General features: G+C 41.1%; 1 protein-coding gene across 3 annotated transcripts in view; it reads left to right on the forward strand.

Moving 5' to 3' along the window:
* The window catches only part of LOC110543623 (trimethyllysine dioxygenase, mitochondrial), a 72,609-nt gene extending 65,491 nt beyond the window's left edge, over positions 1-7,118 (forward strand). For all 3 annotated transcript variants that reach the window (XM_060374358.1, XM_060374357.1, XM_060374356.1), the window contains 2 exons: positions 3,000-3,138; positions 4,853-7,118. In XM_060374358.1, coding sequence (XP_060230341.1) covers positions 3,000-3,138; positions 4,853-4,984 — 271 coding nt within the window. In that variant the 3' untranslated portion in view covers positions 4,985-7,118. The remainder of the gene's footprint in view (positions 1-2,999; positions 3,139-4,852) is intronic.
* The last annotated feature ends 9,255 nt before the right edge of the window (positions 7,119-16,373 follow it).

A 16,373-nucleotide genomic window follows, 5' to 3' on the forward strand; every position in this document is an offset into this window, starting at 1 on the left:
CCTTACTAGGCAACCCAAATGGACACTGAGCTGTACATGGGCTACATCTGACCAGGGGGATCTAGGTCCTTTCCATGTATCATCCTTGGTTGATTCATCAGTCACTCCAGGACCCCCCAGGCCCAGATTTTTTAATTCCGTTGGTCTCCTTGTGGAGTTCCTGTACCTTCCAGGTCTTTCTATCTACCCCTTCTTCCATAAGATTCCCTGCACTCTGCCCAAAATTTGACTATGAGTGTCAGCATCTGCTTTAATACCCTGCTGGTAGAGTCTTTCAAAAGCTCTCTGTAGTAGGCTCCTATCCTATTCCCTGTCTTCTCCTGCTTCTGGTGTCTATCCTGTTTGCCCTTCTGAATGAGGATTAAGCCTCTTCCCTAGGTTCCTCCTTGTTGTTTAGCTTCTTTAGGACTATAGATTTTAGTATGCTTATTCTATACTATATGAATAATATCCACTTCTAAGTGAGTATATACCATGTGTTTCTTTCTACTTCTGGCTTACCTTACTCAGGATGATCTTTTCCTTGATCTTTTCTTGGATGTTTTGTTTCAGGAACTTTTTTGTTTTTATGTTTTCTTTGAGAGATATATCAGTTTCTTAAATTGTATCTTCCGCACCTGAGAGTCTCTCCTCCATCTCTTGCATTCTGTTGGTAATGCTTACCTCTGTGGCTCCTGGTATTTTGTTAGATTTTCTGTCTCCAGGATATTCTCAGTTTGGGTTTTCGTTATTGATTCTAATTTTGTTTTCATGTCTTTCTCCGTTTCCTTCACCTGTTAGATTGTGGATTCCTGTCTGTCTATGATGGCTTCTATTTATTTGGGTGTATTTGTCTGTATTTCTTTGAGAGATTTGTTTGTTTCCTCTTTATGTGCCTGTAATAACTGGATAAGCATAGATTTAAGATCATTTTCCTGTGTTTCACGTGCATTTGAATATCCATTGATTCTTGGGGTTGCTGGTGAAGCCATGATGTCCTGGTGTTTGTTGGTTCTGTTCTTATGCCATCTGGTTGCCAGTAGCCTTGGCTGATTGTTTCTGGAGCCTGAACTGCAGACTAGGTCTATCAGTCTCTGGAGTCTGGAGTAGTCTTCAGGAATATGAAAGAGTTCAGGGGCTCGAGAATGGGTGCTGGTGATTCAGATGCAGCTAAGGAAGGAACGTCACTGGCACATGTGTGCAGACGCAGGAGTGTGCATGAGAGCATGCCTTGAAGGCTAGGGGACAAGCGGGCACAGGTACCTGGAAGAGCAGGGCATAAGTGCAAGTTGGGTTGCTGGCACTGTTTGAGGGCACAGTGGGCATGAACAGGTGCCCTGAATGGCTCAGTGTGGGTGGCAATTGCAGAGTCTGCACCTTCTTGGATCCAGGAACCATGTACTTCTGCTGTTTGCCTGGTCTCCACCGGGTGACCCACAGAACAGTGGCTTTGATGTTGGGAATGCTGTCTCAGGAATCCCGAAGCTGCCCAGAGGGGAGTGGGCGGGATCCAATGTCTGGCTGCTAGAGCTGAGGGTCCCTGGATCTGGGTCTCCACAAACACTAGCAAGAATAGGTGGAAAGTGCAAGGTCCCCACAGTTCATGACTCTCAGATTTGGGCTACAGAGATGGGGACCCTGGATCTGATGGACTCCAAATGTCTCAGGAAGCCAAATGCTGCCCACAGGGGAACAGGAGGCATCCAACATCTGATTGTTGGGTCTGAGGGTCCCCAGACATGGGGCTCCACTTGCACTTGCCTGAGTATGCAGACAGCTCAGGGGGCTCACGGTTAGTGACTGTCAGATCCGGGCTACAGCTATAGAGGCCGGCCCTGGATCCAACTGACCACAAATGTCCCAGGATTCCTGATGATGCCCACAGGGGAGTGGGAAGGATCCAAAGTCTGGCCGCTAGAGCAGAGAGTCCCGACCTGGGGCTATTCATTTGCCGATGGGGCACACAAAAGTGCTGGGGGTCCACAGCTCACCACTCCCAGATCCCAGAGATATCCATGGGGAGGAGGGGTAGATCCAATCAGCCCCAACTCACAGATTGTCCCCTCTAGCCTGGGAAGCCTAAAGTCAATGCTCTGGATCCAGCTGCCTGTCTTCTCATCAGTTTCGGAGTTTCAGATCCTCTGTCCTTCAGATACAATGCAAACTGGTCACCACCATCTTGGAACTCTACTAGTCTCCAATTTATATCCTCAGAGCCCTAGACTATACCCATCTTGGAGCCACATGAGGCAAGCCTTTGCCAGCTGTTAAAGTCCATGCCCCGCATGACAGTTACCATCTGTGGACAAACTAAAGCCCAAACTAAAATCCCATAGTTGGGAGTAAAGCAAAAACATATTTGTATAACATAACTGAGTTTATAGAGAAACCAAAACTTCTAATACAACTCAAATGATGTCTTCTATGTTCATCATTGCATATTTATTTCCTAATAAACTCCTTGGTAATAGCAGGTGCTCATGTAAGTGTAATTGCTGAATAAATAACATACTGAATGAAGATCTCCGAGTAAGACTGTCTACTAAATTATAGCTAGTATTTTTTTCCACAAAGGGAAATAATTTTGGAATTATTCTGTTTTTTTTTAAGATAGCTTTGTTTTTACAACTTATGTTGTCTTCCTTAGTTTAATGTAAACAGCTAAAATCTCCTAATGCTTTCAAGAAACACACTTTAAAGACCAAATCTTAAAAAACAAACAAAGAAACCAAACCAAACACACAAAAAACCCAACAACATCCTGAGATTGGAGAAGTCAACTAGAGCTTAACTTTGACTCTCTACCCCAGAGTCTCCAAAGAAAAACAAAATGTGACCAGCAGATACTAGAATTTTTTTTCCCTCTGGTGCTGTATTCCTGAGAGTGTCTTGATATATTGACATTTCAAGTGTGAAACTAACAGTAAACACAGGGAAAAGCATTATCTGAAACAGTTCAATAAGCAATAAATGTCTTTATCATGTTTCTGAGGTCTTTATTTATCATGTTTCCATATAAGGTACAACAACTATGACCGAGCTGTCATCAACACTGTGCCTTATGATGTTGTCCATCGTTGGTATATAGCACACCGAACCCTAACACATGAATTGAGAAAGCCTGAGAATGAGCTTTGGGTCAAACTGAAGCCTGGAAAGGTAGGTCCCAAACTCTATAACGATATCAAGTAAGCTTGCCATGCAAAAATAAGAAAAGAATGAAACTTGTTTAATATGTGAGGTCATGTTACAAAAAAAAAGATTTTTTTCGTAAGTCCTAGGTATTGCTCCTGGTCCTTGCCATCCATTCACTGATGATTGGAAGCAGGCACCACTCCATCTCTAAATATGAGACACTCTTAATGATGAAAGGATTTAAGTAGGATCCTTCCAGCTTAATGATTCCATTTTTAAATCTTGAGATTTCCTCTAACTAAAGATTCAGGTAGCACTATACCTAATTATCTGAGAAAGCGCCAGATTGATTTTCAAAGTGGCTGTACAAGTTTACATTCCCACCAGCAATAGAGGAAGGTTCTACACCTAGGCATATATCCAAAATATGCTGAAATATACAGTTAGGACATTTGCTCAACGATGTTCATAGCAGCTTTATTTGTAGTAGCCAGAATCTGGAAACAACCCAGATGTCCCTCATCTGAGGAATGGATACAGAAATTGTCACACATTTATACAATGGACTACTACTCAGCAATTAAAAACAAGAAAAATCATGAAATTTGCAGGCAGATGTTGGGAAGTAGAAAAGATTATCCCAGAAGCAGAAAGACACACATGGTATATATATACTCACTTAGAAGTGGATATTAGACATATAATATAGGATAAACTTACTAAAATCTATACACCTAAAGAAGCTAAGCAAGAAGGAGGACCCTGGGTAAGATGCTCAATCCTCATTCAGAAAGGCAAACAGGATAGATATAGGAAGAGGTAGAAAAGGGAACAGGATAGGAACCTACCACATAGGGCCTCTGAAAGACTCTACCCAGCAGGGTATTAAAGCAGATGCTGAGACTCATAGCCAAACTTTGGGCAGAGTGCAGGGAATCTTATGAAATAAGGGGGAGATAAAAGACCTGAAGGGAATAGGAGCTCCACAAAGAGAACAACAGAACCAAAATAGCTGGGTACAGTGGTCTTTTCTGAGACTGATACAACAAACAAGGACCATGCATAGAGATAACCTAGAACCCATGCACAGATGTAGCTCCTGGCAGTGCAGTGCCCAAGTAAGGGGAACAAGAGCTGTCTCTGACATGAAATTAGTGGCTGGCTCTTTGATCAACTCCCTCTGAGTGGGGAGCAGCCTTACCAGGCCACAGAGGAAGAAAATGAAGCCAGTCCTGATGAGACCTGATAGGCTAGGGTCAGAGGGAAGGGAAGAGGACCTTCCCTATCAGTGGTCTAGGGGAGGAGCAAGGGAGGAGAAGAGGGGGGGGATTGAGAGAGGATTAGGTAGGGGGCTACAGCTGGGATAAAAAGTGAATACACTGTAATTAATAAAAAACTTTTTTTAAAGAATAGCTTCAGCCTTACACAAAACATAATTGAGAAAGTATAAACTGAAGATTACAGAGAAAAAAAAAAAAAACAACTTCCTGATTGGCTTTGAAGAAAAGAGCATAAGTTTCTTAGGTGCACAGAGTTTATAAACTATTTTCTTTTTAATTGCTGTTTAGCCTGCTACAGGGCTAGATATATCTTTTTTCTTTAATTTGCTTAACTTCAAAAGAAAAATATTTCATCAGGTGTAACCTATAGAATAATCTAAAATTATCTCTTCTGACTTAGATTCCCTAAGATTTGCCCTTGTTCTGATTGTTTACTGTCTTTTTTTATACATTCACAGGTATTATTTATAGACAACTGGAGAGTCCTTCATGGCAGGGAATCATTCACTGGCTATCGTCAGCTCTGTGGCTGCTATTTAACAAGAGATGATGTATTGAATACTGCTCGTCTCTTGGGACTTCAGGCTTAAAATTGCAAACACTTGGATTACAAATACACTAGGCACCCTACTACCAAAATTTTATATCAACAAAGCAATATTTTGTCAAAATTTGCTTCATGTTGTCACCTTACCATACTATAAAACAGAAGCTTTTCCTTACTTTATAAAAGAAACTTGTTAAAGAAAGGGGGCTTCTGAGTTATCTAATGTCACCACCTAGTATGATAGCCTTCTTCCCAAGTTATAATTTGAGCCTTTTGATGTAATTATAATCACAGTACTAATAATCTCCATATTAAAAGGAAACCAATAATATTGAATAATTTGTCTTCAGCTAAATCAGAATGCAATACATTCTAGAAATGACAAAATACTGATAAAGCAACATTTGTAAAATGTTTTCATTTTTTATAATTCATTTGACTAATAAATTGTGCTTACTTGTATTTTGAATATAACCTATAATATCTTCTATTCCCTTCCAGTTTCCGCAGATGATAGGAAATTGCTTTTCTTTTTAGTGACTGAATGGTATTTCATTGTGCCACATTCTCTCTCTCTCTCTCTCTCTCTCTCTCTCTCTCTCCCCTTCTGTCTCTCTCTTTCACACATACGCATATGCACAAACACACAGAACTGAGGGTCCAAATGTATACTAGGTTCAACTATTCACAGAACTCATCATGATAGATGTGTGCTTCCAGAGTACATTGTGCCACATTTTCATTACCTGTTAATGGAAAACAAGATTGAGTCCATATTTTAGCTACTATGAATACTATATTGACAAACATGGGCATGCAGATATTCTGTAATACACAGGTTTAATTTTCCTTGGGTATGTAATATACCCAGAGAGGTCATATGGATAATACAGTACTTTTATTTCTTTAACATTCTTGAGTTCTGTGTACTGTTTCCAATAATGCATATACTAATTTACATTCCCACCAACAGTGTAATAAGCCTTTTCAGAGTATATTCTCACTAACTTTTGTACTTTTTGGTGTTGATTATTGCAATTATAGATAGATCAAAATGGTATCACATTGTGGTTTTTCAATTGGCTTTTTCATGAGGCCTAGTGATTGTTTAGCAACTATTCAAATATCTCTTGACCATTTTATGTGTTCTTTTGAGAAATGTCAATCTAGAATTCTTGCCAATTCTTAGTCAATTATTTGTACTTTAACTATTGAATTTTTGAAGTTTCCTACATATTAAAGACAATATTACCATTTCAGATGTATAGTTAACAAACATTTTTATCATTCTGTAGGTTTTCCTTTACTCTGCTGATACTCCTTTATTCTTGCTATGTGAAAGCACATTAACACCCTTAAATGTTACCCAGGACTCCAAAGTTAAATCTATTAATACTAACTATCTTCAATACTGAGAGGAATCAAAAGTGCTTAACTGCTAAAAACAAAACACCTGTCTAGTAGCTATCAAATATAGGCCATTATAATATGTCATGCCATCTGTGGTCTCTTTGTGCAAGTCAGATAATGAGAATGAAAAAATATCATCTTAGTATTGTATTACAGAAATAGTTTTTAGTCTTACAAGTGTGCTAAAAGATGCCCAGGAACCGTAGTACATCCATCTTTAGACAGTATTTTAAAAAGCAAAGGGCTAGAATCTTGGTTCTTTGGGTCAACCCTTTAACTATGCCAGCATATGAAAGGGCTTAGCTGAAACCCTACAGCTTTGCCTTGTAATCTCCTATGAATATAGGAGAAATTGCAGTCTCTCTCTCTCTCTCTCTCCCCACTTCTGTCTCTCTCTCTTTCACATATACACATATGCACAAACACACAGAACTGAGGGTCCAGATGTATACTAGGTTCAACTATTCACAGAACTCATCAAGATAGATGTGTGCTTCCAGAGTACTTGATATTACTAGGTAAACTTGTATTTTGGCAGTTGGATAGCATTTACAAATGTAAACACTCTTACTCCATTTCTGCTGATCTTTTCATATTCCTCTTCTTTAAATGTTATACACATTAATTGTAAAAATTTGACAGACACAATTTAGTGCTTTGATTCCTTTATGCCTTCAGTGGTGGTGGCATAGGCATATGATGATTGTTTAAAAATATTTTTTCTTTGATCATTTCATAATTGCATATAATATACTTGATCATATTTACCTCCTGCCATTATCCTCAATTATCTCTCTCCCTCTTCAGCCAACAAGTCCTTCTACTTTCTTGTGTTTACTATGGCCAGCAGGTTAGAAGAGGGTGTATTGGGCAGGATAACTAACATTAAAGACCTTTGGAAAAGCCATGTGGAAACCTCCTACTGTAGAAGCTTCCTAAAATAAGTCGAACCCAGTAACCCTTTGGACTCTCAGTGGGGGGGGGTGTTGTATGCATGGGTTAACACTTTCAAAGTTGTTGGTCAGTGGAGTTCCTTAAACGGCCCTCCCAAACATTATATGCTATTACCAGTGTTCATGGTTATCCTCCAGGACTACATTATAATACCCTGTTTACTGAAGACACCACATAGTCCAGTCATAGAACAGAGAGAAACCAAGCTTTGTACTGACTGGGAAGCTTCAACCCTACTGGCTAGCTCTCATAATGCTGGATGGTACTGTGCAAACTAACAGGTGCAGGGTAAATTAATCAATAGTCTTACCCATCTGTTAACTCTACAAGCTACAACAGTGACTAGTTGGGCAAGATGATCCTACTGTTGTAATTGGCGTCAATGTTGTGGAAGTAACCAAACACTTTCTGATTGGATTTAATGCCCACTCAATAAGATGGAGCTCATGCCTGGTATCATTAACTGGTCAAAAAAACCTGTGGCTTGCTAGATAATTCTCCCTAGGAGAGAACCTAATACCATTATTCTACTAAATAGATGTAGCAATGAACTGCCCCCTAAGTTTTTGTCTTTATACCCATAGATTAGAGTAACTTTCAACACTGCCCCATAAGTATTTGTCCATATATCCCTGGATCAACCCTCATCAGAGAAATTTCTTTTTGCAGTATATGGTAATGAATACACAGATACCCACAACTGGTCAGCATACAAAGCAAAACAAAGTGGAATTCTTAACTCCAAATAGGACATCTATAACACACGCACACACACACACACACACACACACACACACACACACACACCAGGACTCCGGAACCATTTATGAAAGGGGGCAAAAAGATGGTAAGAACCAGAGATAATAGATTGCAGCAAAACAGTAGTTGCTGGACACAACAAGGACGTTGCACACAGAATTCACACTGGTTGTCACTGTTTGCCCATGATTAAGCCAGCCAAAAGTCCCAGGATGGATGAAGGAGGAACTCGTGAAGTCCCATTCATAACTGGTGAACTACTAGCAATTGTTAGCTGCTGGGGGAGGGAAAGACAGTTTGCATCAGGAATAAGGCCCTTGAGAGACTACCCATGCCCAAGTGGATGTTCTCATGCCCGTACATGTACAGTAATACTAAGTAGACTCAGGGGTTTAAAAACAGAGCAAGAAAAGATTTAAGGGGAAAGTATTGAGCAAGAAGAATTGGAGAAGTGGGAATGGGAGGTGGATTTGATCAAAATATATGCATCTATGAAATTCTCAAAATATGTTTATGAAAACTAATAAATGAAAATATCGAATGGCAGAAAAGCACTTAAAGAAATGCTTAACCTCATTAGCCATTAGGGAAATACAAAACAAAACAACCCTGAGATTTCACCTTACACCCATGAGAATGGCCAAGATCAAAAACTCAAGTGACAACACATGCTGGAGAGGTTGTGGAGAAAGGGAAACCCTTCTCCACTGCTGGTGGGAATGTAAACTGGTACAACCACTCTGGAAAGCAATCTGGCACTTTCTCAGACAACTAGGAATAGTGCTTCCTCAAGATCCAGCCATACCACTCCTAGGCATATATCCAAAAGAGGCTCAAGTACACAAAAAGGACATTTGCTCAACCATGTTTGTAGCAGCTTTATTTGTAATAGCCAGAAGCTGGAAACAACCCAGATGCCCCTCAACTGAAGAATGGATGCAGAAATTGTGGTACATCTATACAATGGAATACTACTCAGCAATGAAAAACAAGGAAATCATGAAATTTGCGGGTAAATGGTGGGACCTGGAAAGGATCATCCTGAGTGAGTTGTCCCAGAAGCAAAAAGACACACAGGGTATATACTCACTCATATAGACATACAATGTAGGACAAACCCACCAAAATCTATGTATCTAAAGAAACCAAGCAAGAGAGAGGACCCTAACTAAAATGTTCAATCCCCACCTGAAAGGCAAAGAGGATGGACATCAGAAGAAGAAGAAAATAGGAAACAACCTAGAAACCTGCTACAGAGGGCCTCTGAAAGCCAGAAGAAGAAATCAGGAAACAAACTAGGAACCTCCCACAGAGGGCCTCTGAAAGCCTCTGCCCTGCAAACTATCAAAGCAGATGCTGAGCCTGATGGCCAACTCGGGGGCAGAGTGAATGGAATTTTATGTAAGAACTGGGAAATAGTAAGAGCTGGAGAGGACAGGAACCCCACAAGGAGAGCAACAGAACAAGAAAATTTGAACACAGGAAACTTCTCAGAGACCCATACTCCAACCAAGGACTATTTATGGAGATAACCTAGAACCCCTGCACAGATGTAGCCCATGGCAGGTCAGTGTCCAAGTGGGTTACCTAGTAATGGGAAGAGGGACTACCTCTGACATAATCTGATTGGCCTGCTCTTTGATCACCTCCCCCTGAGGGGGAGCAGCTCTACCAGGCCACAGACGAGGACAATGCAGCCACTTTTGACGAGAACTGATAGACTAAGATCAGAAAGGAGAGGAGAACCTCCCCTATCAGTAGACTTGGGGAGGCGCATGCATGCAGAAACCGGAGGGAGGGTGGGATCGGGAGGGGAGGAGGGAGGGGCGTATGGGGGGATACAAAATTAATAAAGTGTAATTAATAAATAAAAAAAACTGCAAAAAAGAAAAAAATAGGAATTTCTCCAAAAAAAAAAAAAGAAAAGAAGAAAAAGCTAGTTAACTGATAATCTGTTTTCATAAGTACTTGATAAATTAAAGCAGTTTTTGGAAAGATCATTTTCAAAACTCAAAATCTCACCTTCTTAATGCTATATATTTTTCTTTACTTTTCTTTACCCCTTTATGTGCAAATGTCTATAGAATGCAAACTGTGTACTCCATGACAAACAAACAACAACAACAACAAAAAGATTAGTGAACTCTGGAATGCCGTGATAGGTAGGCAAATGGGCCACTCCTCACCTATTTATTTATTTATTTATTTATTTATTTATTTATTTATTTTTTCTCATACAATACATCTTGACAGCAGTCTCCCCTCCCTCCACTCCTCCTAGTGTTCCCCACTCTCTAAGAATGGACACCATCCAGCCCTCTAGGGAATTCTAGTACACTCCAGTTGTTTGAGAAAAGCTCAAGAACAAAGCCCTGTGCTGAATCCTTTACTCCCTCCCTTCTCCACTAAATGGTCAGAGGAATGTCCCACTCCTATGCTGAGCTTCAGTTTGCTCTTTGTTGAATTTTGGATTAGACAGCCTCTAAGGGTTCTGCTCCTCTTATAGCTATATGAGTTTAGTTATTGTATAGATTTTCATCGCTTAAGTTTTAGTATATAGGTACATTACAGGAAATAACCTAATTAATATGGTTTTCTAACAATTCTATGGTTATTGAATGAGGTGTTTTTCATCACATATTGATGCCTATTAACAATGATCCATAGTCCATTTTATGCACTATTTGTATTGGTTTTGTTTTTTGTTGCTCTGATAAAATACTCTGATAAAAGCAGCTTAAGGGAAAAAGGGTTTATATTGGCTTTAGATGTATACAGTCCATTATGGTAGGGAAGACATAGCTGCAGGAACAGGAAGTTGGCTGGTCACATTTGAATTTGTATTCAGGAAACAGAAAGAAAGCAGGACTTAAGGGTTAGTTGTAAATCCTTAGAGCCTTCCACCAGTGGCATACTTCCTTCCCCAAGGCTCTACCTCTCAAAGGTCCCATAACCTAGTGCAACCATCTAGGAACCAAGTGTTCAAACACACAAGCCTATAGGTCATATTCAAGCAACAACACTGTTTAAAATGCTTTTAATGGGAACAACAGGCCCAGACCTATTATATAAATGAAAAACAGAGGTAACGAGAGATTAAGCACCTCAGCCAAGGTCACAGAGCAGAATTTTAGAAATATTACAGCAAAGTTAATTCTTCTAGTTAGTATGTCATATCATATATTAAATGTTAGATTACTCTTTTCACACTTACATACTCTATTCATAGTATAACAACAATCATCACACTCACAGTTGGTTTAGCCAAATCTTTTTAAATGCCCCATGATTATATAGTTTGACAAACAGTTTACAAACATTAAAAAGTGATTTTTAAAAAATGCTCAGAATGGGCCTCCCTACTCAGCTGCTGCATCGGGCAGTGGCCACTGTCCCAAACGCTGGCAGTGGTTACCCCAAACAGGAGCATACATGCTAGGTGACTGAGAAAGCAGAGGCAGAGGTTGTCAGGACCTCCCAGCTAGGTGACTGAGATGGCCAAGGTGGGCCCAAGCATGGGTCTTTCTGCTTAGCTGCTGCTACAGCAGCTACCCCAAGCACAAGCCTCCATGCTGGGTGACTGAGGCCCCAATTACAGGCCTACATGCCCAGTGGCCAAACAGAAACCCCATTGAAAGATCTCCTACACTTTCACTTGCCCCTGTGGGCCAAAATCTGAGTGTAGAGAACCAGGAGGGGAGGAACCCTGTGCTTTCTGCATAGGCCTGCAAGCAGTGAGTGCACTTTAAAGTGGGTGTGTGCATAACCCCAGAGTGTGTGCAAGGTCCCTCTACACTAGCAGCCAGACATCCAATCCCTCCCACCCACACCCCCACTGTGAGCAACATAGGGATCCTTGGGACAGCATTCTCAACATTGAAGCCTGTTCTGTAGGTCTACCAGTGGGGTCCAGGCAAACAATTCCAAGAGTCAAGATTTTGCAACACAGACAGATCTGAATGCCTCGAGGACAGTATAGGCCACTGAGGCATTCAGGGCACCTGTGCAAGTGGACTGTACCCACACAACACGCCAGCACTCCCACCTGTGTTTACACTCCACCCTTCCAGGCATCTATACACAGTAGCACCCCGTTCTTCAAGGCACATTTCCATGCACACTCCCATGCTTGTACACATGTGCCAGCGACCTTCCTCCCTTAGCTACAGCTGAAACACCAACATCCACTCTCAAACCGGTGGACCTTTCTCATCTTCCTGAAAAATACTCCAGACACAAGAGAAAAATGGACCCAGTCTGTAGTGCAGGCTCCAGGAACAAACAGGGAAGGATATGGATAAGCAGATGGCTAGAGGTCTGCGTAAGAACACATCCAACAAAAATCAGGACATCATGGCTTCACCAACAACCACAAAAATCAATGGATATTTTAATTCATCTGAAACATGTTCTCAAATATATGCTTATCTCATTATTAGAGGCACTTAAAGATTGAACAAACAAAGCTCTCAAAGAAATACAGGCAAATACAGCCAAACAAATAGAGGCACATATAGAGGTACATATAGAGGCATACAGACATGAAACAAACAAACAAAAAAATTGAAGCCATCATGGACAGACAGGAATCCAAATACAAATACATGAAGGAAATGGTGCAAGACATGAAAACAGAACTAGAATCAATAAAGAAAACACACAGAGATAAACTCCTGGAGATGGATAACCTAGCGAAATGATCAGAAACCACAGAGGTAAGCATCACCAACAGAATTCAAGAATGGAGGAGAGAAATCTCAAACGCAAGAGACACGATTGAAGAATTCAATACATCTCTCAAAAAAGACATAAAATCACAAAAGATCCTGACACAAAACATCCAAGAAATCAAGGACACCATGAAAAGACAAAGCCTGAGAATAATAGGAATAGATGAAAAAGAAGATTCCAGGCTCCAAGGTACAGAAAATATTTTCAAGAAAAATTCCCCAACTTAAAGAGATGTCTGTAAACATAAAAGAGGCCTACAGAACACCAAATAGACCAGACCAGAAAAAAAAACTCCTCATGTCACATAATAGTCAAAACACTATATCTACAGAACAAAGAAAGAAATATTAAATGAAACAAGGGAAAAAGGTCAAGTAACATATAAAGGTAGACTTACCATAATTACACCAGACTTCTCCAGAGAAACTATGAAAGCCAGTAGGGCCTGGGCAGATGTCATGCAGACTTTATGAGACCACAGATACCAACCCAGGTTACTATACCCAGCAAAGCTTTCAATCAACATAGATGGGGAAAACAAAATATTCCATGACAAAACTAAACCACAGCAAACCAGCCTTACAGAAGAAAAACTCCAATCTAACAAAACCGACTACACCCAGGAAAACACAGGATGTAGATAACTTCACAACAAAAAAATTAAAAGAAAACAAGAACAGAAACACATTTTCACCACCAACTCCACAATAAAAGGAACTAACATTCATTGGTCACTATTATCTATCCATATTAATGGACTTAACTCTTAATAAAAAGACACAGACTAACAGGATGGTTATGGAATCAGGATCCAAGATTCTGCTGCATCTACCAAACACACCCCTGCAACAAAGAAACACTGGTAAACACTGCCTCATAGTAAAGGGCTGAAAAAAAAAAAGGCTTTTCAACCAAACTGACCCAGAAAACAAGCTAGAGTAGCCATACTAATATCTAATAAAATCGACTTTCAACCAAAATTAATTTAAAAAGATGAGGAGGGACACTTCAATATCATCAAAGGAAAAATCTACCAGGAGGACATCACAATCCTGAAAATCTATGCCCCAAATACAAAAGCACCTGCATTTGTAAATGAAACATTATTAAAGCTTAAATCACACATCAATCCCAAAACCTTAATAGTGGGAGACTTCAACACCCCACTCTCACCAAGGGACATCATCTAGATAGGTGCTAAATAGAGAAATAATGACACTTACAGAGGTCCTAAATCAAATGGACCTAATAGATGTCTACAGAACTTTTCACCCAAACTCAAAAGCATATACCTTCTTTTCAGCAACTCACAGAAACTTCTCAAAAATTGACCATATAGTCAGGCACAAAGCAAGTCTAAATAGATACAAGAAGATGGAAATAATCCCTTGTTCAGACCACCATGGACTAAAACTAGAACTCAAAAACAACAGAAATAACAAAAAGCCTACATACACATGGAAATTAAACAACTCTCTACGCAACAACAGCGGGGTCAGAGAAGAAATAAAAAAAGAAATTAGAGGCTTCCTAAAAATCACTGAAAATAAAAGCACAACTTGCCCAACCTTATGGAACACAATGAAAGCATTGCTAAGAGAAAAGTTCATAGAACTAAGTGCCTTTATAAGAAAGTTTGGGGGGGGCAAGATGGCGGCATCAGGGGAACACTGCATCTGAGGAGCAGTACATTTTCCATACAGCGACCAAGAGACTGAACTCTGGGCCCTAAAACAACAGTGATCGTGTTTCCCAGGTGAGAGGAAACCCCCACAGCGTGGAATTCAGTCGGGTCCGCTCTCAGGCCACCCAGCCAGAACCTGGAAGAGATCCCGGGTCTCACAGGCACTAGGTCGCCGGACCAGAGCCACACGCCTGCATGTCCCAATCACCTTCCCAGGCTGATTGGTGGGCACAAAAAAAACACCAGAGACTGGGAATCCCAGTGGCAAGAAAAACCCACAGGGAAGGAAAGCAGCGGGACTGGCCACAGTTCACCCAGTCTTTTTCTGGAAAAAGTCTCGCAGACCGGTGGGTATGAGCTGCCATCACTGAACTGGCCTCCCGCCGCCAGCACTGAGTGGCTGCACCCAACTCTCCAGCACAGACGAAGCTGTGTGCCCCAGTGCAACAGAGACTGGAAGTCCCTGTCGGGAGAGGGCCCCACAGGGAAGGAAGGAAACAGTGCTGACTCGGGCCACTCAGGATTTACCTGGGGAAGGTCTCACAAACAGGTGGGTATGAGCCACCATTACTGATCTGGACCCAAGCCCCAAGCACAGAGAGTAGTTGGGCACCCAGCTCCCGCAGACTAGCAGGCAGGCACCTGCGCCACCAGCTCAGAGACCTGCTTTATACCAACTATTCCTCACAGACAGACAGTGTGCCCCAGGACACCATAGACATGGAGTCACTCTCTGGAGAAATCCTCACAGAAAACTAAGCAAAGGGGATGGGCTTAGGCCACCCCGTACATCCCCAGAAAAGGTCCCGCAGACTGACACAAACCAGAGACTTGCTGTGCACCAGATAGCCTGCTGTTACCAGGAGAGCAGTACTCACCCGCCACAGATTACTACTTGGGTACTGGGGCACAGAGCCCCAACCTCAGACCTACAAAAGCCCAGGATCCCCGAGATCAACCCCAGATACTGCTCCAAGGGGCAACCAGTTATCCCAAACAAAACCAACCAAACCACGGGAAACACAGGTTACAGCAGCAGATCACTAATTCACAGCAAGAAACTGGGCAGCTCTCTTCAGGATTTCTCCTGGCGAGAGGAGAGCCCTCTCAACTAATAAGGACCACAGTTACCATTCAGGTCTCCACACCTGAGGTGAGCAGTGGCAACTCCTGAAAAACACCAGCCATCCAGTGACTATACCCAAAAAGCTGAGAAGGCTTCCTTCAGAAAAAAACCGTCTTCCTGCCAAAGGGATTCTCTCCACCACAGGATTCCAGGAAAAAACAGAAACCAACTTCAAAAACCTAAGATAACCCAATCGGTAGAGGCCAGCGTAAAAGTTCAACCAACAAAACCCAGAGCAATATGGCATCTCCAGAACCCAGTTATCCAGGGACAAGTAGCCCTAGACACCTCAGCATAATTGAAATGCAAGAAGAGGACCTAACATCTATGATCATGAAGAGGATAATAGAGGAAACAAATAAAATGCATAAAGAAACAAGAATATAAAAACAAACAGTTTATGGCCATGCATAAAGAAATAGAGGAACTTGCAGCCAAACAGTTTGTGTCCTATAGAGAGGAAATGCTTAAATCAATGAATGAAATAAAAGAAAAAGAGGATTGTTCAAACAAACAGCTGAAGGAATTGATGGAAAAAGAGGAAAATACAGTCAAACAGGTGAAGGAAATCAACAAAATGGCTCAAGACCTGACGATAGAATTGGAAAACTTAAAGAGAACATAAATGGAGGAAATTGTGGAAAGAAAGAACTTAGGGAAGGAAACAGGAACCACAGAGGTTAGCATAACCAATAGACTACAAGAGATGGAAGAAAGAATCTCAGGTGTGGAAGATACAATAGAAGAAGAAATAGCTGTATCTGTCAA

The sequence above is a fragment of the Meriones unguiculatus genome, chromosome X, assembly GCF_030254825.1.
Source record: "Meriones unguiculatus strain TT.TT164.6M chromosome X, Bangor_MerUng_6.1, whole genome shotgun sequence".
In the NCBI taxonomy this organism is placed as follows: domain Eukaryota; kingdom Metazoa; phylum Chordata; class Mammalia; order Rodentia; family Muridae; genus Meriones; species Meriones unguiculatus.